The sequence below is a fragment of the Chiloscyllium plagiosum genome, unplaced genomic scaffold (assembly GCF_037043375.1).
Source record: "Chiloscyllium plagiosum isolate Xiang-an unplaced genomic scaffold, Cpla_swu_hap1 HiC_scaffold_41, whole genome shotgun sequence".
NCBI lineage: Eukaryota > Metazoa > Chordata > Chondrichthyes > Orectolobiformes > Hemiscylliidae > Chiloscyllium > Chiloscyllium plagiosum.
Genome location: NW_028270179.1, coordinates 33981621 through 34006342, shown reverse-complemented (window position 1 = coordinate 34006342; position 24722 = coordinate 33981621). Strand labels below are relative to the sequence as shown.

The following is a 24722-nucleotide window of genomic DNA, read 5'->3' as shown; positions in this document are numbered from 1 at the left end:
GGGTTGACCCTGAACACATGACACCAGTTTGTGCATTGCTCGGGGCAGGGCTACGTTCTTAGGGAGGCACTAAGTCGTGGGTCAGCCGCTGCCAAGGCGCAATGGGGAAAGACCACCTTGTTTTGGATTAATTACAGTGTGGAAACAGGCCCTTCGGCCCAACAAGTACACACCGACCCTATGAAGCGCAACCCACCCAGACCCATTCCCCTACATTTACCCCTTCACCTAACACTATGGGCAATTTAGTATGGCCAATTCACCTGACCCTGCACATCTTTTGGACTGTGGGAGGAAACCGGAGCACCCGGAGGAAACCCACGCAGACACGGAGAGAATGTGCAAACTCCACACAGAGAGTTGCCTGAGGCGGGAATTGAACCCGGGTCTCTGGTGCTGTGAGGCAGCAGTGCTAACCACTGTGCCACCGGGCCGCCCACCCAGGTCTTTCTGCCCAACTACAGCAAGGATCTGTTCAATGATCAGGCCCTCCTGGCGCTTGTACGGCCAAGTGAGAAACAATTAAGAAATGCCTTGGGCTATGTGCTCTCCAGATGATGTGTGAAACCAAACTGCTCCAGTGACTATGTGCGTATGTAATACTTTTTTTATGAATAAAGCAACCTTTTGAAATGAAGTAATGATTTGGAGATGCCGGTGTTGGACTGGGGTATACAAAGTTAAAAATCACAAACACAAGGTTATAGTCCCACAGGTTTATTTGGAAGCACTAGCTTTCAGAGCGCTGCCCATTGATCGGGTAGTTGCAATTGAAAACCCTCCGAAAGCTAGTGCTTCCAAATAAACCTGTTGGAATCTAACCTGTTGTTGTGTGGGGTTTTTTTTAAATTTTGAAATGAAAGAGTCCCAGGACAGGGTGTGCTGACATCCGGGATGTCCCCAAGTGTAGGATACATGACTGCAACATTTCTGATAGTGAGAGTACGATAATCACCCTCTCCCCTGGATTCCAAACGAAAACCTTGATCAGTCTTCGGTTTCCCAGCAGAGGGAGTTTGTGAGGGGTTCACTGTGATTTCGGTTTCACCCCTGGCAGTTACATGGTTATTGATAGTTAATGCCACACATACCCCTCCCAACATTGCACCTTTAGCATCCTCCACACTGTAGTCATTGCCGTGTGATTATCCCGACCCCACACCATCCCTGGAGCCTGAAGGTTACCCTCCAGGTGTGAGCTACTCTCTGCCTCTACTCCTCGCCCACAACCTTCGCTTCTGCATTTTCTCGATGCTGAATTTTTTTGCTCAAAGAGGTTTTTTTATTCCCAGTTTCTGTTTGTTTAAAGACAGGTTGCAGGTTGCCGCACGGTGGCTCAGTGGTTAGCACTGCTGCCTCTCAGCGCCAGGGACCCAGGTTCGACTCCAGCCTCGGGCGACTGTCTGTGTGGAGTTTGCACATTCTCCCCGTGTCTGCGTGGGTTTCCTCCGGGTGCTCAGGTTTCCTCCCACAGTCCAAAGATAACAAGGTTAGGGTGGGTTGGCCGTGGGGAAATTGTCCCGTGGTGCCCAGGGATGTGCAGGTTAGGGTGGGTTGGCCGTGGGGAAATTGTCCCGTAGTGCCCAGGGATGTGCAGGTTAGGGTGGATTGGCCGTGGGGAAATTGTCCCGTAGTGCCCAGGGATGTGCAGGTTAGGGGGGATTGGCCGTGGGGAAATTGTCCCGTAGTGCCCAGGGATGTGCAGGTTAGGGTGGGATTGGCCGTGGGGAAATTGTCCCGTAGTGCCCAGGGATGTGCAGGTTAGGGGGGATTGGCCGTGGGAAATTGTCCCGTAGTGCCCAGGGATGTGCAGGTTAGGGTGGGTTGGCCGTGGGGAAATTGTCCCGTAGTGCCCAGGGATGTGCGGGTTAGGGTGGGATTGGCCGTGGGGAAATTGTCCCGTAGTGCACAGGGATGTGCAGGTTAGGGTGGATTGGCCGTGGGGAAATTGTCCCGTAGTGCCCAGGGATGTGCAGGTTAGGGTGGATTGGCCGTGGGAAATTGTCCCGTCGTGCCCAGGGATGTGCAGGTTAGGGTGGATTGGCCGTGGGGAAATTGTCCCGTAGTGCCCAGGGATGTGCAGGTTAGGGAGGGATTGGCCGTGGGGAAATTGTCCTGTAGTGCCCAGGGATGTGCAGGTTAGGGTGGGATTGGCCATGGGGAAATTGTCCCGTCGTGTTTGGTACATTAGTCGGGGCGAAATGGGTCTGGGTGGGTAACCCTTCGGAGGGTCGGTTTGGACTTGTTGGGCCTAAGGGCATGTTTCCATACTGCAGGGCATCGAGTCTAATCAGGTCCAGGGTCTGAGGAAGTATTTACTAAAGCAAAACGAAAATGCTGCGTGTGCTGGAAACCAAGCAACTGAGACAGTTGGAACCCCCCCCCCCCCCCAGCAGATCAGGCCCTCCTCCCCCACCCCAGCAGATCAGGCCCTCCTCCCCACCCCCAGCAGATCAGGCCCTCCTCCCCAACCCCAGCAGATCAGGCCCTCCTCCCCCACCCCAGCAGATCAGGCCCTCCTCCCCAACCCCAGCAGATCAGGCCCTCCTCCCCACCCCCAGCAGATCAGGCAGCATCTCTGCGGTGTGGAGCACAGTTAATATTTCAAATCCAGCACGGCTTCCTCAAAACCTAAAGATGTTTGGGAATGGATTTTTATTCGATGTTGATCAGGACAGAGGGCTGGCTGTGGGTGATGTAGAGGCCCCGTGGAGAAAGACCAAGCTGCTGTTAGAACAAAGAAAATTTACAAATTTACAAATTGAGCCGATCCAAATGTACTGTCTAAACCTGTTGGTCAATTCCTAAGCATCTGTATCCCTCTGCTCCCCACCTACTGTGCCTGCCTGTACCATCTCTGCTGGCAACGCGTTCCAGATGCCCACCACCCTCTGTGTGAAGTACTTGCCGTGTGTATCCCCCTTAAACTTTCCACCTCTCACCTTGAAACCGTGACCTCTCGTTATTGAATCCTTCACCCTGGGAAAAGTCTTGTCTCTACCCACCCTGTCTACACCCTTCATGATTTTGTAAACCTCATTGTTAAAAAGAAGCAAGATATATTTACTTTATGTCGGAGGAGCAGGTGTTGGACTGGGGTGTACAAAATCAAAACTCACCCAACACCAGGTTATAGTCCAACAGGATTCTTTGGAACCACTAGCTTTCAGAGCGCCGCTCCTTCATCGGGTAGCGTTGTGTGCTTTTTAACTTTGCACATTTTAAATGTAGGTTTGAAAGGGAGAGCCAGAGTCCTCTCTAATGAAGGTCAGAGCAAGCAAGACACAAGCCAAAGCTGTGGACATGGAGGGAGGGGAGGGGGGTGGAGAGAGTGGGAGAAATGCAGCTGAGACACCATACAGTCAGGTTCTGAAGGTATGCAATTGGAAATTGAAACTTAATGCCTGTAATGTAGACAAACTGAATATAAGATGTTGTTCCTGGAGCTTTATTGGATCATTGCAGAAAGCCCAAGGACTGAGATGTGCAAATGACAACAAACCAACCACAGGAAGGTCAGGTACAGACCCACAGACAGTCCGGGCAATAGGCATGGGTACTGGCACAGTCTGTGTTGGGTCACACCACCAGAAAGGAGACCAGCTTGTGTAAAATGCTGCTTGCTCCTGTGTTTGAGAACTCAGACAGGGAGGAAGGCAGAGGGGGATTCACGGCAGGAATTATGCAGTGGACTTGCCCTGGGCCGCCTGGAGTGAAAGGATATCCCTCCTCAGGTCAGGGAATAAAACAGGATGTGATCGGGGATTGATCCATCTCCCTTCAGGAATGAGTAACCACCAAACAAATCCAATCTGGTATTGGTGCAGTGTCATGGAGAGGTCCCACTATAAACACAATGGGGACAGAGAGAAAGAGAGACGGAGAGAGAGAGAGAGACAGAGAGAGAGACAGAGAGAGACAGAGAGAGACAGAGAGAGAGAGAGGGACAGAGAGAGGGACAGAGAGAGAGACAGAGAGAGACAGAGGGACAGAGAGAGGGACAGAGAGAGAGACAGAGAGAGACAGAGGGACAGAGAGAGGGACAGAGAGAGAGACAGAGAGAGACAGAGAGACGTGATGAGCCTTTCATCCGTGAAGTTTGAATTCATTCAACGTGTGCCTCATGGCAGGAAGAATTGGTCACACAGACACAGGCAAAGAGAGAAACACACTGCGTGTGATCAGCTGTGTACCCTAGAGGGACGTGTGTGTCTCTGTGAGTCTATACTAGTGTGCACAAACAGACACACATATACAGACACACAGAGAGAGAAACACAGATAGACACACATATACAGACACACAGAGAGAGAAACACAGATAGACACACATATACAGACACAGAGAGAGAGACAGAAACACAGATAGACAAACATATACAGACAGACAGAGAAAGAAACACAGATAGACACACATATACAGAGAGAGAGAGAGAGAGAGAGAGAGACAGGAACACAGATAGACATACATATACAGACACAGAGAGAGAGACAGAAACACAGATAGACACACATATACAGACACAGAGAGACAGTAACACAGATAGACACACATATACAGAGAGAGAGAGAGAGAGACAGGATAGACATACATATACAGACTCAGACAGAGAGACAGAAACACAGATAGAAACATATATACAGACACAGAGAGAGACTGAAACACAGATAGACACACATATACAGGCAGAGAGAGAGACAGAAACACAGATAGACGCACATATACAGACACAGAGACAGACAGAAACACAGATAGACATACATATACAGACTCAGACAGAGAGACAGAAACACAGATAGAAACATATATACAGACACAGAGAGAGACTGAAACACAGATAGACACACATATACAGACACAGAGAGAGACTGAAACAGAGATAGACACACATATACAGGCAGAGAGAGAGAGAGACAGAAACACAGATAGACGCACATATACAGACACAGAGAGAGAGAGAGAGAAAGAAACACAGATAGACACACATATACAGACCTGGAAATGTGTTGCTGGAAAAGCGCAGCAGGTCAGGCAGCATCCAGGGAACAGGAGAATCGATATTTCAGGCATAAGCCCTTCTTCAGGAAAGCACATATACAGACATAGAGAGAGACTGAAACAGAGATAGACACACATATACAGGCACAGAGAGAGAGGCAGAAACACAGATAGACACAGATATAGAGAAACAGAGAGAGAGAGAGAAAGAAACACAGATAGACGCACATATACAGACACAGAGAGAGAGAGAGACAGAAACACAGAAAGACGCACATATACAGACACAGAGAGAGAGAGACAGAAACACAGATAGACACACATATACAGACACAGAGAGAGGGACAGAAACACAGATAGACACATGTACAGACACAGAGAGAGAGAGAGAGATGGAAACACAGATAGACACACATATACAGACACAGAGAGAGAGACAGAAACACAGATAGAAACATATATACAGACACAGAGAGAGACAGAAACACAGGTAGACACATATATACAGACACAGAGAGAGACAGAAACACAGGTAGACACATATATACAGACACAGAGAGAGACTGAAACACAGATAGATACACATATACAGACACAGAGAGAGAAAGAAACACAGATAGACACACATATACAGACACAGAGAGAGAGACAGAAACACAGATAGACACACATATACAGACACAGAGAGAGACAGAAACACAGGTAGACACATATATACAGACACAGAGAGAGACTGAAACACAGATAGACACACATATACAGACACAGAGAGAGAGAGAGGGACAGAAACACAGATAGACACATGTACAGACACACACAGAGAGAGAGATGGAAACACAGATAGACACATATACAGACACAGAGAGAGACAGAAACACAGATAGAAACATATATACAGACACAGAGAGAGACTGAAACACAGATAGACACACATATACAGACACAGAGAGAGAAAGAAACAGAGATAGACACACATATACAGAAACAGAGAGATAGAGAGAGAAAGAAACTCAGATAGACGCACATATACAGACACAGAGAGAGAGACAGAAACACAGAAAGACACACATATACAGACACACAGAGAGAGACAGAAACACAGATAGACACACATATACAGACACAGAGAGAGAGACAGTAACACAGATAGACACACATATACAGACACAGAGAGAGACGGAAAAACTGATAGACACACATATAAAGATACAGAGAGAGAAACACAGATAGACACACATATACAGACACAGAGAGAGAGAGAGACACAGATAGACACACATATACAGACACAGAGAGAGAGACTGAAACACAGATAGACACACATATAGACACAGAGAGAGACCGAAACACAGATAGACACACATATACAGACACAGAGAGAGACAGAAACACAGATAGACACACATATACAGGCACAGAGAGCGAGACAGAAACACAGATAGACACACATATACAGACACAGAGAGAGGGACAGAAACACAGATAGACACACATATACAGACACAGAGAGAGAGAGACAGAAACACAGATAGACACACATATACAGACACAGAGAGAGAGACACAGAAACACAGACAGACACACCTATACAGACACAGAGACAGAGTGAACCACAGATAGACACACATACACAGGCGCACACAGAGAGAGAAAAACACAGATAGACACACATATACAGACACAGATTGAGAAAGAGACAGAAACACAGATAGACACACATATACAGACAGAGAGAGAGAGTGTAACACAGATAGACACACATATACAGACACAGAGAGAGACAGTAGCACAGATAGACACACATATACAGACACAGAGAGAGTGATACACAGAAATACACATATATTGGCACACAGGCACATATATACTCACTGACACCGTAATGTCCCTCAGTATATTGTCAGGAAAAAAGTTGATCTTCTTCCACTCAGCCTCATTACAGCAATAAAGTGCACTAAGTGAGCACCATATGTGAACATAAAAGGCGATGGTGTTGTTTTGGCTGGAGAGGGGAGGGTAGTTTTAAATTAAACCCCCCCACACCCACTTGTCAGGCTGTGGAGATAAAGGCAGGTATCTGAGCAGCTCAGCGTTATGTCGGGGGTGATGTGGAGGGGCTGCTGTTGGACTGGGCTGAACAAAATTGGCAAGTCACATGACACCAGGTTATTCGTTTAGATTAGATTACATACAGTGTGGAAACAGGCCCTTCGGCCCAACAAGTCCACACCGACCCGCCGAAGCGCAACCCACCCAAACCCCTACATTTACCCTTTACCTAACACTACGGGCAATTTAGTATGGCCAATTCACCTGACCTGCACATCTTTGGACTGTGGGAGGAAACCGGAGCACCCGGAGGAAACCCACGCAGACACGGGGAGAATGTGCAAACTCCACACAGTCAGTCGCCTGAGGCGGGAATTGAACCCGGGTCTCTGGCGCTGTGAGGCAGCAGTGCTAACCACTGTGCCAGCGTGCCGCCCACAATATTCCAGGTAATCCAGCTGTTGGACCCGGACCTGCTGATGTGTTATCTTTAACATTTGGGAGAGGCAGAAACACTCCATTTTGATCAATCATTCGCAGTTCGCACTCCCGCTTCATTTCAATCTATCACTTTATTGGTTTTGGACTCAGCCTTGGGAGATGTTGCATGTGGGTTATTCCAACTGCAGACAGTGGGATCAGGCCAGAAACCCGCCACTTTCCCTCAGCTCGGTGCGGTCGCTGCCTCAGCTGCTGACCCCTCTGTCGCAGGCGGGGAATCCTCTTGGAGTTGGTCCTTGTCCCCAGACGCTTTCTTCCGCTTGAAGAATCCCACCTGGAAAAGGTCAGAGTTCAAGGGTCAGATCATCAAGACTGGCCCTGCCAGGGCGTGGCAGGCTTAGAGGGGAAGGAATCGAGTTAGTTAACAAGTTGTAAAGAGGGCTGTGGAGTCACAGAGAGACTGGCAGAGTGTTCAGGGGCGTTTAACCCTCACTTAACATTTCACATCACCATGACCTGCTCAACCACTGGGGCCCCCCACAAGTCTCTCTCTGAATTACATTTGTGGGGGCATAATGGGTGCAGGAGGTAGGAAGTTCCTGAGGTCAGAATGACCTATCCCAATGCCCCTCTGCTGCGCTGGGGTGCGGAGGAGGGGGCAGAGGAAGCTTCAGGGGGTTCTGTTACTCAGGTCTGGATGATGACACCCCCCCTCCCCCAAATCCCCTCACAACCCACTGGTCACCTGACCTGACCCAGGTCCCCAATGGGGTCCTGTTTGGAGTTCCAGCTGTTTCTTCATCCCAGGATGCCCCCCTGGGAACCAGCATCACCCACGCCCCGTGCTGGTTTGTTACTGCTCCACAATCTGACCTCAGAGTCAGTGAGGGCGTTGACTCAGAGTCGAGTGGGTGGCCACTGGGTGCTGGGGGTTTGAGGGAGGGGAGTGTAAGGGTGAGGAGGGGGAGCTCTGTAACGGCAATGTGATTGGTTCTGAACAAGCAATTCACTCACCGGTTCAACCTTCCTCCTTGCCACCCGGTCTCCCCCCAGCCCCACAGTTACCCCCCCCCCCACCACAACAAACATCAGGACCAAGGTTGGGTGGAGGAAGGGGAGGGGGGTGATGGAGAGAAGGAGGGCAGGCTCCTGATTCTGCTGCTCTCCCATCTTCCCCGAACTCTGGTGAATACAGGCCCTACCTTCTTGACCGGGCACCGAAGGCAGTGCCTCCAGTGGTTGGAGTTGGGATAAATCGCAGGCGACCTGACTGAAACATACCTGAGGGTTTAACGGGAGAAGGATTGGGGAGGATGTATTCCCTTCAGTGACAGTCTGAGACCAGACGGCTCAGAGTAAGGGCTCAACGCTCCCACTATATTCACTCCTTCCCGTGGACCCCCCCCCCCCCCCCCCCCACCCCACCCCGCCACTCCGTCGCGTGACTACACCCTCTCGACCCTCTCGCTCCCTGCACTCTGTCCTTCATCAACCCCAGACCGCGCTCTCGATGCTGTCTGACCGGACAGCTGCTGTATCCCTGAACTTGTAGGATTTCCAGGACTCCCCAGTAACCATCTCCCTGCAGCCCTTCCCCTCAGTATTCCCCAGCCCCACCCTGATGGTGACGGGTACCACCTTGTAAAGGACAACGCAGCAGATCACCAGCAGGAGGAGGCCAGCCACACTCCCAGCAACAATCTCCAGCAGGTTGTCAGCAGCCACCAGCACCTCCACCTCGGTCTCGATCTACAGGGGAGAGAGTCACAACAGTGGGGAAGAGACTGTAACGGGAGGGGGCCCAGCCTGACCCAGGGCCAGGGACAGGGGACAGGGGACAGGGGACAGGGGAGAGAGTCACAACAGTGGGGAAGAGACTGTAACGGGAGGGGGCCCAGCCTGACCCAGGGCCAGGGATAGGGGACAGGGGACAGGGGACAGGGGACAGGGGACAGGGGACAGGGACAGGGGAGAGAGTCACAACAGTGGGGAAGAGACTGTAACGGGAGGGGGCCCAGCCTGACCCAGGGATAGGGGCCAGGGGCCAGGGATAGGGGACAGGGATAGGGGACAGGGATAGGGGACAGGGGAGAGGGGCCAGAGACAGGGATAGGGGACAGGGGACAGGGGACAGGGATAGGGGACAGGGGACAGGGATAGGGGACAGGGGACAGGGGACAGGGATAGGGGACAGGGGACAGGGATAGGGGACAGGGGACAGGGATAGGGGACAGGGGAGAGGGGCCAGAGACAGGGATAGGGGACAGGGGACAGGGGACAGGGATAGGGGACAGGGGACAGGGATAGGGGACAGGGGACAGGGGACAGGGATAGGGGACAGGGGACAGGGATAGGGGACAGGGGACAGGGATAGGGGACAGGGGACAGGGGCCAGAGACAGGGATAGGGGACAGGGATAGGGGACAGGGGACAGGGGACAGGGGACAGGGGACAGGGGCCAGAGACAGGGATAGGGGACAGGGATAGGGGACAGGGGACAGGGGACAGGGATAGGGGACAGGGGACAGGGGCCAGAGACAGGGACAGGGGACAGGGATAGGGGACAGGGGACAGGGGACAGGGGACAGGGAAAGGGGACAGGGATAGGGGACAGGGGACAGGGACAGGGGAGAGAGTCACAACAGTGGGGAAGAGACTGTAACGGGAGGGGGCCCAGCCTGACCCAGGGCCAGGGACAGGGGACAGGGATAGGGGACAGGGGAGAGGGGACAGGGATAGGGGACAGGGATAGGGGACAGGGGACAGGGGACAGGGGACAGGGGACAGGGATAGGGATAGGGGACAGGGATAGGGATAGGGATAGGGGACAGGGGACAGGGATAGGGGACAGGGGCCGGGGATACGGGGACAGGGGACAGGGGACAGGGGCCAGGGATAGGGGACAGGGGACAGGGGACAGGGGACAGGGACAGGGGAGAGAGTCACAACAGTGGGGAATAGACTGTAACGGGAGGGGGCCCAGCCTGACCCAGGGACAGGGGCCAGGGGACAGGGATAGGGGACAGGGGCCGGGGATACGGGGACAGGGATAGGGGACAGGGGACAGGGGACAGGGGACAGGGATAGGGGACAGGGGCCAGGGGACAGGGATAGGGGACAGGGGCCGGGGATACGGGGACAGGGATAGGGGACAGGGGACAGGGGACAGGGGACAGGGATAGGGGACAGGGGCCAGGGGACAGGGATAGGGGACAGGGGACAGGGGACAGGGACAGGGGACAGGGGACAGGGGACAGGGGACAGGGGACAGGGATAGGGGACAGGGGCCGGGGATACGGGGACAGGGATAGGGGACAGGGGACAGGGGACAGGGGACAGGGATAGGGGACAGGGGCCAGGGGACAGGGATAGGGGACAGGGGACAGGGGACAGGGACAGGGGACAGGGGACAGGGGACAGGGGCCAGGGGACAGGGACAGGGATAGGGGACAGGGGCCAGGGGACAGGGGACAGGGGACAGGGGACAGGGATAGGGGACAGGGGCCAGGGGACAGGGATAGGGGACAGGGGACAGGGGACAGGGGCCAGGGATAGGGGACAGGGGACAGGGGCCAGGGGACAGGGATAGGGGACTGGGGACAGGGGACAGGGGACAGGGGACAGGGGACAGGGATAGGGGACAGGGATAGGGGACAGGGGACAGGGACAGGGGACAGGGATAGGGGACAGGGATAGGGGACAGGGGACAGGGATAGGGGACAGGGGACAGGGGACAGGGGACAGGGACAGGGGACAGGGGACAGGGACAGGGGACAGGGGACAGGGGACAGGGGACAGGGGACAGGGAAAGGGGACAGGGATAGGGGACAGGGATAGGGGACAGGGGACAGGGGAGAGAGTCACAACAGTGGGGAAGAGACTGTAACGGGAGGGGGCCCAGCCTGACCCAGGGCCAGGGGACAGGGGACAGGGGACAGGGGACAGGGGACAGGGACAGGGATAGGGGACAGGGGACAGGGATAGGGGACAGGGGACAGGGACAGGGGACAGGGGACAGGGATAGGGGACAGGGATAGGGGACAGGGATAGGGGACAGGGATAGGGGACAGGGATAGGGGCCAGGGGACAGGGGACAGGGATAGGGGACAGGGGACAGGGATAGGGGACAGGGATAGGGGACAGGGACAGGGACAGGGGACAGGGGACAGGGACAGGGGACAGGGGACAGGGATAGGGGACAGGGATAGGGGACAGGGATAGGGGACAGGGGAGAGGGGACAGGGATAGGGGCCAGGGGACAGGGGACAGGGGACAGGGATAGGGGACAGGGGACAGGGATAGGGGACAGGGGACAGGGGACAGGGGACAGGGGACAGGGACAGGGATAGGGGACAGGGGACAGGGGACAGGGGACAGGGACAGGGATAGGGGACAGGGATAGGGGACAGGGGACAGGGGACAGGGGACAGGGACAGGGGACAGGGATAGGGGACAGGGATAGGGGACAGGGGACAGGGGACAGGGGACAGGGGAGAGAGTCACAACAGTGGGGAAGAGACTGTAACGGGAGGGGGCCCAGCCTGACCCAGGGACAGGGGCCAGGGGACAGGGGCCAGGGGACAGGGGACAGGGGACAGGGGACAGGGGACAGGGATAGGGGACAGGGGACAGGGGACAGGGGACAGGGGACAGGGGACAGGGACAGGGACAGGGATAGGGGACAGGGATAGGGGACAGGGATAGGGGACAGGGGACAGGGGCCAGGGGACAGGGGACAGGGACAGGGGACAGGGGACAGGGATAGGGGACAGGGACAGGGATAGGGGACAGGGATAGGGGCCAGGGGACAGGGGACAGGGACAGGGGACAGGGGACAGGGATAGGGGACAGGGACAGGGATAGGGGACAGGGGACAGGGGACAGGGATAGGGGACAGGGGACAGGGATAGGGGACAGGGACAGGGATAGGGGACAGGGATAGGGGCCAGGGGACAGGGGACAGGGATAGGGGACAGGGACAGGGGACAGGGATAGGGGACAGGGGACAGGGATAGGGGACAGGGGACAGGGGACAGGGATCGGGGACAGGGGACAGGGGACAGGGATAGGGGACAGGGGACAGGGATAGGGGACAGGGGACAGGGGACAGGGGACAGGGGACAGGGGACAGGGACAGGGGAGAGAGTCACAACAGTGGGGAATAGACTGTAACGGGAGAGGGCCCAGCCTGACCCAGGGATAGGGGCCAGGGGACAGGGATAGGGGACAGGGGACAGGGGCCAGGGGACAGGGGACAGGGATAGGGGACAGGGGACAGGGATAGGGGACAGGGGACAGGGGACAGGGGACAGGGGACAGGGGACAGGGGACAGGGATAGGGGAGAGAGTCACAACAGTGGGGAATAGACTGTAACGGGAGAGGGCCCAGCCTGACCCAGGGACAGGGACAGGGGACAGGGACAGGGGACAGGGGCCAGGGGACAGGGGACAGGGACAGGGGAGAGAGTCACAACAGTGGGGAAGAGACTGTAATGGGAGGGGGCCCAGCCTGACCCAGGGACAGGGGACAGGGGACAGGGGACAGGGGACAGGGACAGGGGACAGGGATAGGGGACAGGGGACAGGGGTGAGAGTCACAACAGTGGGGAATAGACTGTAACAGGAGGGGGCCCAGCCTGACCCAGGGACAGGGGACAGGGGACAGGGACAGGGGACAGGGGACAGGGGACAGGGATAGGGGACAGGGGACAGGGGACAGGGGACAGGGGACAGGGATAGGGGACAGGGGACAGGGGACAGGGATAGGGGACAGGGGAGAGAGTCACAACAGTGGGGAAGAGACTGTAATGGTAGGGGGCCCAGTCTGACCCAGGGACAGGGACAGGGGACAGGGACAGGGGACAGGGGACAGGGGACAGGGGACAGGGGCCAGGGGACAGGGACAGGGGCCAGGGATAGGGGACAGGGGACAGGGGACAGGGGACAGGGGACAGGGGCCAGGGGACAGGGGACAGGGGACAGGGATAGGGGACAGGGGACAGGGACAGGGGAGAGAGTCACAACAGTGGGGAATAGACTGTAACAGGAGGGGGCCCAGCCTGACCCAGGGACAGGGGACAGGGGACAGGGACAGGGGACAGGGACAGGGGCCAGGGGACAGGGGACAGGGGCCAGGGATAGGGATAGGGGCCAGGGGCCAGGGGACAGGGATAGGGGACAGGGGACAGGGACAGGGGCCAGAGACAGGGGCCAGGGATAGGGGACAGGGGACAGGGGACAGGGGCCAGGGATAGGGGACAGGGGACAGGGGACAGGGGACAGGGACAGGGGCCAGGGATAGGGGACAGGGGACAGGGGACAGGGGCCAGGGATAGGGGACAGGGGACAGGGGACAGGGGACAGGGGCCAGGGACAGGGATAGGGGCCAGGGGCCAGGGGACAGGGGACAGGGGACAGGGGCCAGGGATAGGGGACAGGGGACAGGGGACAGGGGACAGGGGCCAGGGACAGGGACAGGGGACAGGGGCCAGGTGACAGGGGACAGGGGACAGGGGCCAGGGATAGGGGACAGGGGACAGGGACAGGGGACAGGGGACAGGGGCCAGGGATAGGGGACAGGGGACAGGGGACAGGGGACAGGGACAGGGGAGAGAGTCACAACAGTGGGGAAGAGACTGTAACGGGAGGGGGCCCAGCCTGACCCAGGGATAGGGGCCAGGGGACAGGGGACAGGGGACAGGGATAGGGGACAGGGGACAGGGACAGGGATAGGGGACAGGGGACAGGGACAGGGGACAGGGGACAGGGGACAGGGATAGGGGACAGGGGACAGGGGACAGGCGACAGGGGACAGGGACAGGGGACAGGGGCCAGGGGACAGGGGACAGGGGACAGGGACAGGGGACAGGGACAGGGGACAGGGGACAGGGGACAGGGGACAGGGGACAGGGGACAGGGGACAGGGGCCAGGGACAGGGGACAGGGGACAGGGGACAGGGGACAGGGGACAGGGACAGGGGACAGGGGACAGGGGACAGGGGACAGGGACAGGGGACAGGGGCCAGGGGACAGGGGACAGGGGACAGGGATAGGGGACAGGGGACAGGGACAGGGGACAGGGATAGGGGACAGGGGCCAGGGGACAGGGGACAGGGACAGGGGACAGGGATAGGGGACAGGGACAGGGGACAGGGGAGAGAGTCACAACAGTGGGGAAGAGACTGTAACGGGAGGGGGCCCAGCCTGACCCAGGGACAGGGGCCAGGGGACAGGGGACAGGGACAGGGGACAGGGGCCAGGGGACAGGGGACAGGGATAGGGGACAGGGGCCAGGGGACAGGGACAGGGGACAGGGGACAGGGGACAGGGACAGGGGACAGGGATAGGGGACAGGGGACAGGGGCCAGGGGACAGGGGACAGGGGACAGGGGACAGGGATAGGGGACAGGGGACAGGGACAGGGGACAGGGGCCAGGGGACAGGGGACAGGGGCCAGGGGACAGGGGACAGGGACAGGGGACAGGGGCCAGGGGACAGGGGACAGGGGCCAGGGGACAGGGGACAGGGGACAGGGGACAGGGGCCAGGGGACAGGGGACAGGGGACAGGGGACAGGGACAGGGGACAGGGGACAGGGACAGGGGACAGGGGCCAGGGGACAGGGGCGGGGACAGGGGCAGGGACAGGGGACAGGGGACAGGGGACAGGGACAGGGATAGGGGACAGGGATAGGGGACAGGGACAGGGGACAGGGATAGGGGACAGGGGACAGGGGACAGGGATAGGGGACAGGGGACAGGGGACAGGGATAGGGGACAGGGGCCAGGGGACAGGGGACAGGGGACAGGGGCCAGGGGACAGGGGACAGGGGACAGGGGACAGGGACAGGGGACAGGGGCCAGGGGACAGGGGACAGGGATAGGGGACAGGGGACAGGGGACAGGGGACAGGGATAGGGGACAGGGATAGGGGACAGGGACAGGGGACAGGGACAGGGGCCAGGGGACAGGGGACAGGGGACAGGGGACAGGGGACAGGGACAGGGGCCAGGGGACAGGGGACAGGGGCCAGGGGACAGGGGACAGGGGACAGGGGACAGGGGACAGGGGACAGGGGACAGGGGACAGGGGACAGGGGCCAGGGACAGGGGACAGGGGACAGGGGACAGGGACAGGGGCCAGGGGCCAGGGATAGGGGCCAGGGGCCAGGGGACAGGGACAGGGGACAGGGGACAGGGGACAGGGATAGGGGACAGGGATAGGGGACAGGGGACAGGGATAGGGGACAGGGATAGGGGACAGGGGACAGGGGAGAGAGTCACAACAGTGGGGAATAGACTGTAATGGGAGGGGGCCCAGCCTGACCCAGGGACAGGGACAGGGGACAGGGACAGGGGATAGGGGACAGGGGACAGGGGACAGGGGACAGGGATAGGGGACAGGGGACAGGGATAGGGGACAGGGGACAGGGGCCAGGGATAGGGGACAGGGACAGGGGACAGGGGACAGGGGAGAGGGGACAGGGATAGGGGACAGGGGACAGGGGCCAGGGACAGGGGACAGGGGACAGGGATAGGGGCCAGGGGACAGGGGACAGGGGCCAGGGATAGGGGACAGGGATAGGGGACAGGGGACAGGGGCCAGGGATAGGGGACAGGGATAGGGGACTGGGGACAGGGGACAGGGGCCAGGGATAGGGGCCAGGGGACAGGGGACAGGGGCCAGGGATAGGGGACAGGGATAGGGGACAGGGGACAGGGGCCAGGGATAGGGGACAGGGATAGGGGACTGGGGACAGGGGACAGGGGCCAGGGATAGGGGCCAGGGGACAGGGGACAGGGGCCAGGGATAGGGGACAGGGATAGGGGACAGGGGACAGGGGACAGGGGACAGGGGACAGGGGCCAGGGATAGGGGACAGGGACAGGGGACAGGGGACTGGGGACAGGGGACAGGGGCCAGGGATAGGGGCCAGGGGACAGGGGACAGGGGCCAGGAATAGGGGACAGGGGACAGGGGACTGGGGACAGGGGACAGGGGCCAGGGATAGGGGCCAGGGGACAGGGGACAGGGGACAGGGATAGGGGACAGGGGACAGGGGACAGGGGACAGGGGACAGGGGACAGGGGCCAGGGATAGGGGACAGGGGACAGGGGACAGGGACAGGGGAGAGAGTCACAACAGTGGGGAATAGACTGTAACGGGAGGGGGCCCAGCCTGACCCAGGGACAGGGGCCAGGGGACAGGGATAGGGGACAGGGGAGAGGGGACAGGGACAGGGGACAGGGGCCAGGGGACAGGGGACAGGGACAGGGGAGAGAGTCACAACAGTGGGGAAGAGACTGTAACGGGAGGGGGCCCAGCCTGACCCAGGGCCAGGGACAGGGGACAGGGGACAGGGGACAGGGGACAGGGACAGGGGCCAGGGACAGGGGACAGGGGACAGGGGCCAGGGATAGGGGACAGGGATAGGGGACAGTGATAGGGGATAGGGGACAGGGGACAGGGGACAGGGGACAGGGGACAGGGATAGGGGACAGGGGACAGGGGACAGGGGAGAGAGTCACAACAGTGGGGAATAGACTGTAATGGGAGGGGGCCCAGCCTGACCCAGGGACAGGGACAGGGGACAGGGATAGGGGACAGGGGAGAGTGGACAGGGACAGGGGACAGGGGATAGGGGACAGGGGCCGGGGATACGGGGACAGGGATAGGGGACAGGGATAGGGGACAGGAATACAGGGACAGGGATAGGGGACAGGGGACAGGGATAGGGGACAGGGGACAGGGATACGGGGACAGGGATAGGGGACAGGCATAGGGGACAGGCATAGGGGACAGGGGACAGGGACACGGGGATAGGGGACAGGGGCCAGGGATAGGGGACAGGAATACGGGGACAGGGATAGGGGACAGGGATAGGGGACAGGGATAGGGGACAGGGGACAGGGATACCGGGACAGGGATAGGGGACACGGATAGGGGACAGGGGACAGGGATAGGGGACAGGGGTAGGGGACAGGGATAGGGGACAGGGATAGGGGACAGGGAAACAGGGACAGGAATATGGGGACAGGGATAGGGGACAGGGATAGGGGACGGGGATAGGGGACAGGGGACAGGGATACCGGGACAGGGATAGGGGACAGGGATAGGGGACAGGGGACAGGGATAGGGGACAGGGATAGGGGACAGGGATAGGGGACAGGGGACAGGGATACCGGGACAGGGATAGGGGACAGGGATAGGGGACAGGGGACAGGAATACGGGGACAGGGATAGGGGACAGGGATACCGGGACAGGGATAGGGGACAGGGATAGGGAACAGGGGACAGGGATAGGGGACAGGGATAGGGGACAGGGATAGGGGACAGGGGACAGGGATACCGGGACAGGGATAGGGGACAGGGATAGGGGACAGGGGACAGGGATAGGGGACAGGGAAACGGGGACAGGCATCGGGGACAGCGATACGGGGCACGGATACCGGACACAGATATTAGATTAGATCAGATTACTTACAGTGTGGAAACAGGCCCTTCGGCCCAACAAGTCCAAACTGACCCTCCGAAGAGCAACCCACCCAGACCCCTTCTCCTAACACTATGGGCAATTTAGCATGGCCAATTCACCTGACCTGCACATCTTTGGACTGTGGGAGGAAACCGGAGCACCCGGAGGAAACCCACGCAGACACGGGGAGAACGTGCAAACTCCACACAGTCAGTCGCCTGAGGCGGGAATTGAACCCGGGTCTCTGGCGCTGTGAGGCAGCAGTGCTAACCACTGTGCCACCCATGGGTATGGGACAGGGTCATGGGATAGGTATATGGAGCAGAGTTATTGGGCAGGGATATGGGACAGGGTTATGGGACAGGGATGTGGGACAGGGTTATGGGACTGGGATATGGGACAGGGTTATGGGACTGGGAAATGGGACAGGGTTATGGGACTGGGAAATGGGACAGGGTTATGGGATTGGGATATGGGACAGGGTTATGGGACTGGGATATGGGACAGGGTTATGGGATTGGGATATGGGACAGGGTTATGGGACTGGGATATGGGACAGGGTTATTGGACAGGGATGTGGGACAGGGTTATGGGACTGGGATGTGGGACAGGGTTATGGGATTGGGATATGGGACAGGGTTATGGGACTGGGATGTGGGACAGGGTTATGGGACAGGGATATGGGACAGGGTTATGGGACAGGGATGTGGGACAGGGTTATGGGACAGGGATGTGGGACAGGGTTATGGGACTGGGATATGGGACAGGGTTATGGGACAGGGATGTGGGACAGGGTTATGGGACAGGGATGTGGGACAGGGTTATGGGATTGGGATGTGGGATAGGGTTATGGGATTGGGATATGGAACAGGGTTATGGGATTGGGATATGGGACAGGGTTATGGGACTGGGATGTGGGACAGGGTTATGGGACTGGGATATGGGATAAGCCTATGGGACAGGGGTATGGGACAGGGATATGGGACAGGGATATGGGATAGGCCTATGGGACAGGGGTACGGGACTGGGATATGGGACAGGGTTATGGGATTGGGATATGGGACAGGGTTATGGGATTGGGATGTGGGATAGGGTTATGGGATTGGGATATGGGACAGGGTTATGGGATTGGGATATGAGACAGGGTTATGGGATTGGGATGTGGGATAGGCCTATGGGACAGGGGTATAGCACGCAGATATAGGAGAGGGATATGGGACAGGGATATGGGACAGGGGCATGGGACAGGGATATGGGACAGGGATATGGGACAGGGATATGGGACAGGATTATGGGACAGGGATAGAGTACGCAGATATAGGAGAGGGATATGGGGCAGGAATTTGGGAAAATGGTATAGACAGAAATACAGGACACAGATATGAGACAGGGTTAAAGGACAGGGATATGAGATAGGAATATGGAACAGGAATAAGGGACAACGATATGGGACAGGCTTTATGAGACAGGAATATGGGGCCGTGTTTATGGGACAGGGACATGGGGCAGAGTTACGGATATGAGGAAGGGATATGGGACGGGGACATGTGCAAGGGAATGGGACAGGGAAATGGGGGAGAGATATGAGACAAATATACGGGACTGGGATACGAGACAGGGATATGGGGCATGAATTGGGATTCCAGATCCACGTGACCATGCAGTCAACCAAACACGAGGGATTCAGGATCACGACACAGCATCAATGTGCCAAGGAGCGTCAGGAAACGAACTCCCTGTAAAGGGGATCTGGGATAGACTGCCCACTCCCTGTAAAGGGGATCTGGGTAACACTGCCCACTCCCTGTAAAGGGGATCTAGGATAGACTGCCCTCTCCCTGTAAAGGGGATCTGGGATAGACTGCCCTCTCCCTGTAAAGGGGATCTAGGAGAGACTGCCCTCTCCCTGTAAAGGGGATCTGGGATAGACTGCCCACTCCCTGTAAAGGGGATCTAGGAGAGACTGCCCTCTCCCTGTAAAGGGGATCTAGGAGAGACTGCCCTCTCCCTGTAAAGGGGATCTGGGATAGACTGCCCTCTCCCTGTAAAGGGGATCTGGGATAGACTGCCCACTCCCTGTAAAGGGGATCTAGGAGAGACTGCCCTCTCCCTGTAAAGGGGATCTGGATAGACTGCCCACTCCCTGTAAAGGGGATATGGGATAGACTGCCCTCTCCCTGTAAAGGGGATCTGGGATAGACTGCCCTCTCCCTGTAAAGGGGATCTGGGATAGACTGCCCATTCCCTGTAAAGGGGATCTGGGACAGACTGCCCTCTCCCTGTAAAGGGGATCTGGGATAGACTGCGCACTCCCTGTACAGGGGATCTGGGATAGACTGTCCTCTCCCTGTAAAGGGGATCTGGGATAGACTGCCCTCTCCCTGTAAAGGGGATCTGGGATAGACTGCCCTCTCCCTGTAAAGGGGATCTGGGATAGACTGCCCTCTCCCTGTAAAGGGGATCTGGGATAGACTGCCCACTCCCTGTAAAGGGGATCTGGGATAGACTGCCCAGTCCCTGTAAAGGGGATCTGGGATAGACTGCCCACTCCCTGTAAAGGGGATCTGGGTAACACTGCCCACTCCCTGTAAAGGGGATCTGGGATAGACTGCCCTCTCCCTGTAAAGGGATCTGGGATAGACTGCCCTCTCCCTGTAAAGGGGATCTGGGATAGACTGTCCTCTCCCTGTAAAGGGGATCTGGGATAGACTGCCCACTCCCTGTAAAGGGGATCTGGGATAGACTGCCCACTCCCTGTAAAGGGGATCTGGGATAGACTGCCCTCTCCCTGTAAAGGGGATCTGGGATAGACTGCCCTCTCCCTGTAAAGGGGATCTGGCATAGACTGCCCTCTCCCTGTAAAGGGGATCTGGGATAGACTGCCCACTCCCTGTAAAGGGGATCTGGGATAGACTGCCCTCTCCCTGTAAAGGGGATCTGGGATAGACTGCCCTCTCCCTGTAAAGGGGATCTGGGTAACACTGCCCTCTCCCTGTAAAGGGGATCTGGGATAGACTGCCCTCTCCCTGTAAAGGGGATCTGGGATAGACTGCCCTCTCCCTGTAAAGGGGATCTGGGATAGACTGCCCTCTCCCTGTAAAGGGGATCTGGGATAGACTGCCCTCTCCCTGTAAAGGGGATCTGGGATAGACTGCCCTCTCCCTGTAAAGGGGATCTGGGATAGACTGCCCTCTCCCTGTAAAGGGGATCTGGGATAGACTGCCCTCTCCCTGTAAAGGGGATCTGGGATAGACTGCCCAATCCCTCTAAAGGGGATCTGGGATAGACTGCCAACTCCCTGTAAAGGGGATCTGGGATAGACTGCCCTCTCCCTGTAAAGGGGATCTGGGATAGACTGCCCTCTCCCTGTAAAGGGGATCTGGGATAGACTGCCCACTCCCTGTAAAGGGGATCTGGGTAACACTGCCCTCTCCCTGTAAAGGGGATCTGGGATAGACTGCCCACTCCCTGTAAAGGGGTTCTGGGATAGACTGCCCTCTCCCTGTAAAGGGGATCTGGGACAGACTGCCCTCTCCCTGTAAAGGGGATCTGGGAGAGACAGCCCTCTCCCTGTAAAGGGGATCTGGGATAGACTGCCAACTCCCTGTAAAGGGGATCTGGGATAGACTGCCCTCTCCCTGTAAAGGGGATCTGGGATAGACTGCCCACTCCCTGTAAAGGGGATCTGGGATAGACTGCCCTCTCCCTGTGAAGGGGATCTGGGATAGACTGCCCTCTCCCTCTAAAGGGGATCTGGGATAGACTGCCCACTCCCTGTAAAGGGGATCTGGGACAGACTGCCCTCTCCCTGTACAGGGGATCTGGGACAGAATGCCCACTCCCTGTAAAGGGGATCTGGGATAGACTGCCCTCTCCCTGTAAAGGGGATCTGGGTAACACTGTCCTCTCCCTGTAAAGGGGATCTGGGATAGACTGCCCACTCCCTGTAAAGGGAATCTGGGATAGACTGCCCTCTCCCTGTAAAGGGGATCTGGGTAACACTGCCCACTCCCTGTAAAGGGGGTCTGGGATAGACTGCCCACTCCCTGTAAAGGGGATCTGGGATAGACTGCCCACTCCCTGTAAAGGGGATCTGGGATAGACTGTCCTCTCCCTGTAAAGGGGATCTGGGACAGACTGCCCTCTCCCTGTAAAGGGGATCTGGGATAGACTGCCCTCTCCCTGGAAAGGGGATCTGGGATAGACTGCCCACTCCCTGTAAAGGGGATCTGGGATAGACTGCCCTCTCCCTGTAAAGGGGATCTGGGACAGACTGCCCTCTCCCTGTAAAGGGGATCTGGGATAGACTGCCCAGTCCCTGTAAAGGGGATCTGGGAATAGACTGCCTTCTCCCTGTAAAGGGGATCTGGGTAACACTGTCCTCTCCCTGTAAAGGGGATCAGGGATAGACTGCCCAATCCCTCTAAAGGGCATCTGGGATAGACTGCCCTCTCCCTGTAAAGGGGATCTGGGAATAGACTGCCTTCTCCCTGTAAAGGGGATCTGGGATAGACTGCCCACTCCCTGTAAAGGGGATCTGGGATAGACTGCCCTCTCCCTGTAAAGGGGATCTGGGATAGACTGCCCACTCCCTGTAAAGGGGATCTGGGATAGACTGCCCACTCCCTGTAAAGGGGATCTGGGATAGACTGCCCACTCCCTGTAAAGGGGATCTGGGACAGACTGCCCTCTCCCTGTAAAGGGGATCTGGGATAGACTGCCCACTCCCTGTAAAGGGGATCTGGGAATAGACTGCCCACTCCCTGTAAAGGGGATCTGGGAATAGACTGCCTTCTCCCTGTAAAGGGGATCTGGGTAACACTGTCCTCTCCCTGTAAAGGGGATCTGGGATAGACTGCCCACTCCCTGGAAAGGGGATCTGGGATAGACTGCCCACTCCCTGTAAAGGGGATCTGGGATAGACTGCCCACTCCCTGTAAAGGGGATCTGGGATAGACTGCCCACTCCCTGTAAAGGGGATCTGGGAATAGACTGCCCACTCCCTGTAAAGGGGATCTGGGAATAGACTGCCTTCTCCCTGTAAAGGGGATCTGGGATAGACTGCCCACTCCCTGTAAAGGGGATCTGGGATAGACTGCCCACTCCCTGTAAAGGGGATCTGGGAATAGACTGCCTTCTCCCTGTAAAGGGGATCTGGGTAACACTGTCCTCTCCCTGTAAAGGGGATCTGGGATAGACTGCCCACTCCCTGGAAAGGGGATCTGGGATAGACTGCCCACTCCCTGGAAAGGGGATCTGGGATAGACTGCCCTCTCCCTGTAAAGGGGATCTGGGTAACACAGACCTCTCCCTGTAAAGGGGATCTGGGATAGACTGCCCTCTCCCTGTAAAGGGGATCTGGGTAACACTGCCCACTCCCTGTAAAGGGGGTCTGGGATAGACTGCCCACTCCCTGTAAAGGGGATCTGGGATAGACTGCCCACTCCCTGTAAAGGGGATCTGGGATAGACTGTCCTCTCCCTGTAAAGGGGATCTGGGACAGACTGCCCTCTCCCTGTAAAGGGGATCTGGGATAGACTGCCCTCTCCCTGTAAAGGGGATCTGGGATAGACTGCCCTCTCCCTGTAAAGGGGATCTGGGATAGACTGCCCACTCCCTGTAAAGGGGATCTAGGAGAGACTGCCCTCTCCCTGTAAAGGGGATCTGGGATAGACTGCCCACTCCCTGTAAAGGGGATCTGGGATAGACTGCCCTCTCCCTGTAAAGGGGATCTGGGATAGACTGCCCACTCCCTGTAAAGGGGATCTGGGATAGACTGCCCACTCCCTGTAAAGGGGATCTGGGATAGACTGCCCACTCCCTGTAAAGGGGATCTGGGATAGACTGCCCTCTCCCTGTAAAGGGGATCTGGGACAGACTGCCCTCTCCCTGTAAAGGGGATCTGGGATTGACTGCCCAGTCCCTGTAAAGGGGATCTGGGATAGACTGCCCACTCCCTGTAAAGGGGATCTGGGATAGACTGCCCACTCCCTGTAAAGGGGATCTGGGATAGACTGCCCACTCCCTGTAAAGGGGATCTGGGACAGACTGCCCTCTCCCTGTAAAGGGGATCTGGGATAGACTGCCCACTCCCTGTAAAGGGGATCTGGGAATAGACTGCCCACTCCCTGTAAAGGGGATCTGGGAATAGACTGCCTTCTCCCTGTAAAGGGGATCTGGGTAAGACTGTCCTCTCCCTGTAAAGGGGATCTGGGATAGACTGCCCACTCCCTGGAAAGGGGATCTGGGATAGACTGCCCTCTCCCTGTAAAGGGGATCTGGGTAACACAGACCTCTCCCTGTAAAGGGGATCTGGGATAGACTGCCTTCTCCCTGTAAAGGGGATCTGGGATAGACTGCCCTCTCCCTGTAAAGGGGATCTGGGTAACACTGCCCACTCCCTGTAAAGGGGGTCTGGGATAGACTGCCCACTCCCTGTAAAGGGGGTCTGGGATAGACTGCCCACTCCCTGTAAAGGGGATCTGGGACAGACTGCCCTCTCCCTGTAAAGGGGATCTGGGATAGACTGCCCTCTCCTTGTAAAGGGGATCTGGGATAGACTGCCCACTCCCTGTAAAGGGGATCTGGGATAGACTGCCCTCTCCCTGTAAAGGGGATCTGGGACAGACTGCCCTCTCCCTGTAAAGGGGATCTGGGATTGACTGCCCAGTCCCTGTAAAGGGGATCTGGGATAGACTGCCCACTCCCTGTAAAGGGGATCTGGGAATAGACTGCCTTCTCCCTGTAAAGGGGATCTGGGTAA

The 24722-nt window shown here is 57.4% G+C and overlaps 1 protein-coding gene across 2 annotated transcripts in view; it reads right to left on the bottom strand.

Moving 5' to 3' along the window:
- Positions 1 to 7606: 7606 nt before the first annotated feature.
- Positions 7607 to 24722, bottom strand: part of LOC148138218 (integrin alpha-D-like) — a 66008-nt gene continuing 48892 nt past the window's right edge. The window contains exons 5-6 of one of the 2 annotated variants that reach the window (XM_087981806.1): positions 9127 to 9237; positions 7607 to 7822 (exon numbers count right to left, since the gene is read on the bottom strand). In XM_087981806.1, the coding sequence (XP_087837932.1) occupies positions 7712 to 7822; positions 9127 to 9237 (222 nt within the window). In that variant the 3' untranslated portion in view covers positions 7607 to 7711. The remainder of the gene's footprint in view (positions 7823 to 9126; positions 9238 to 24722) is intronic. The other variant, XM_087981807.1, reaches the window with a different exon arrangement.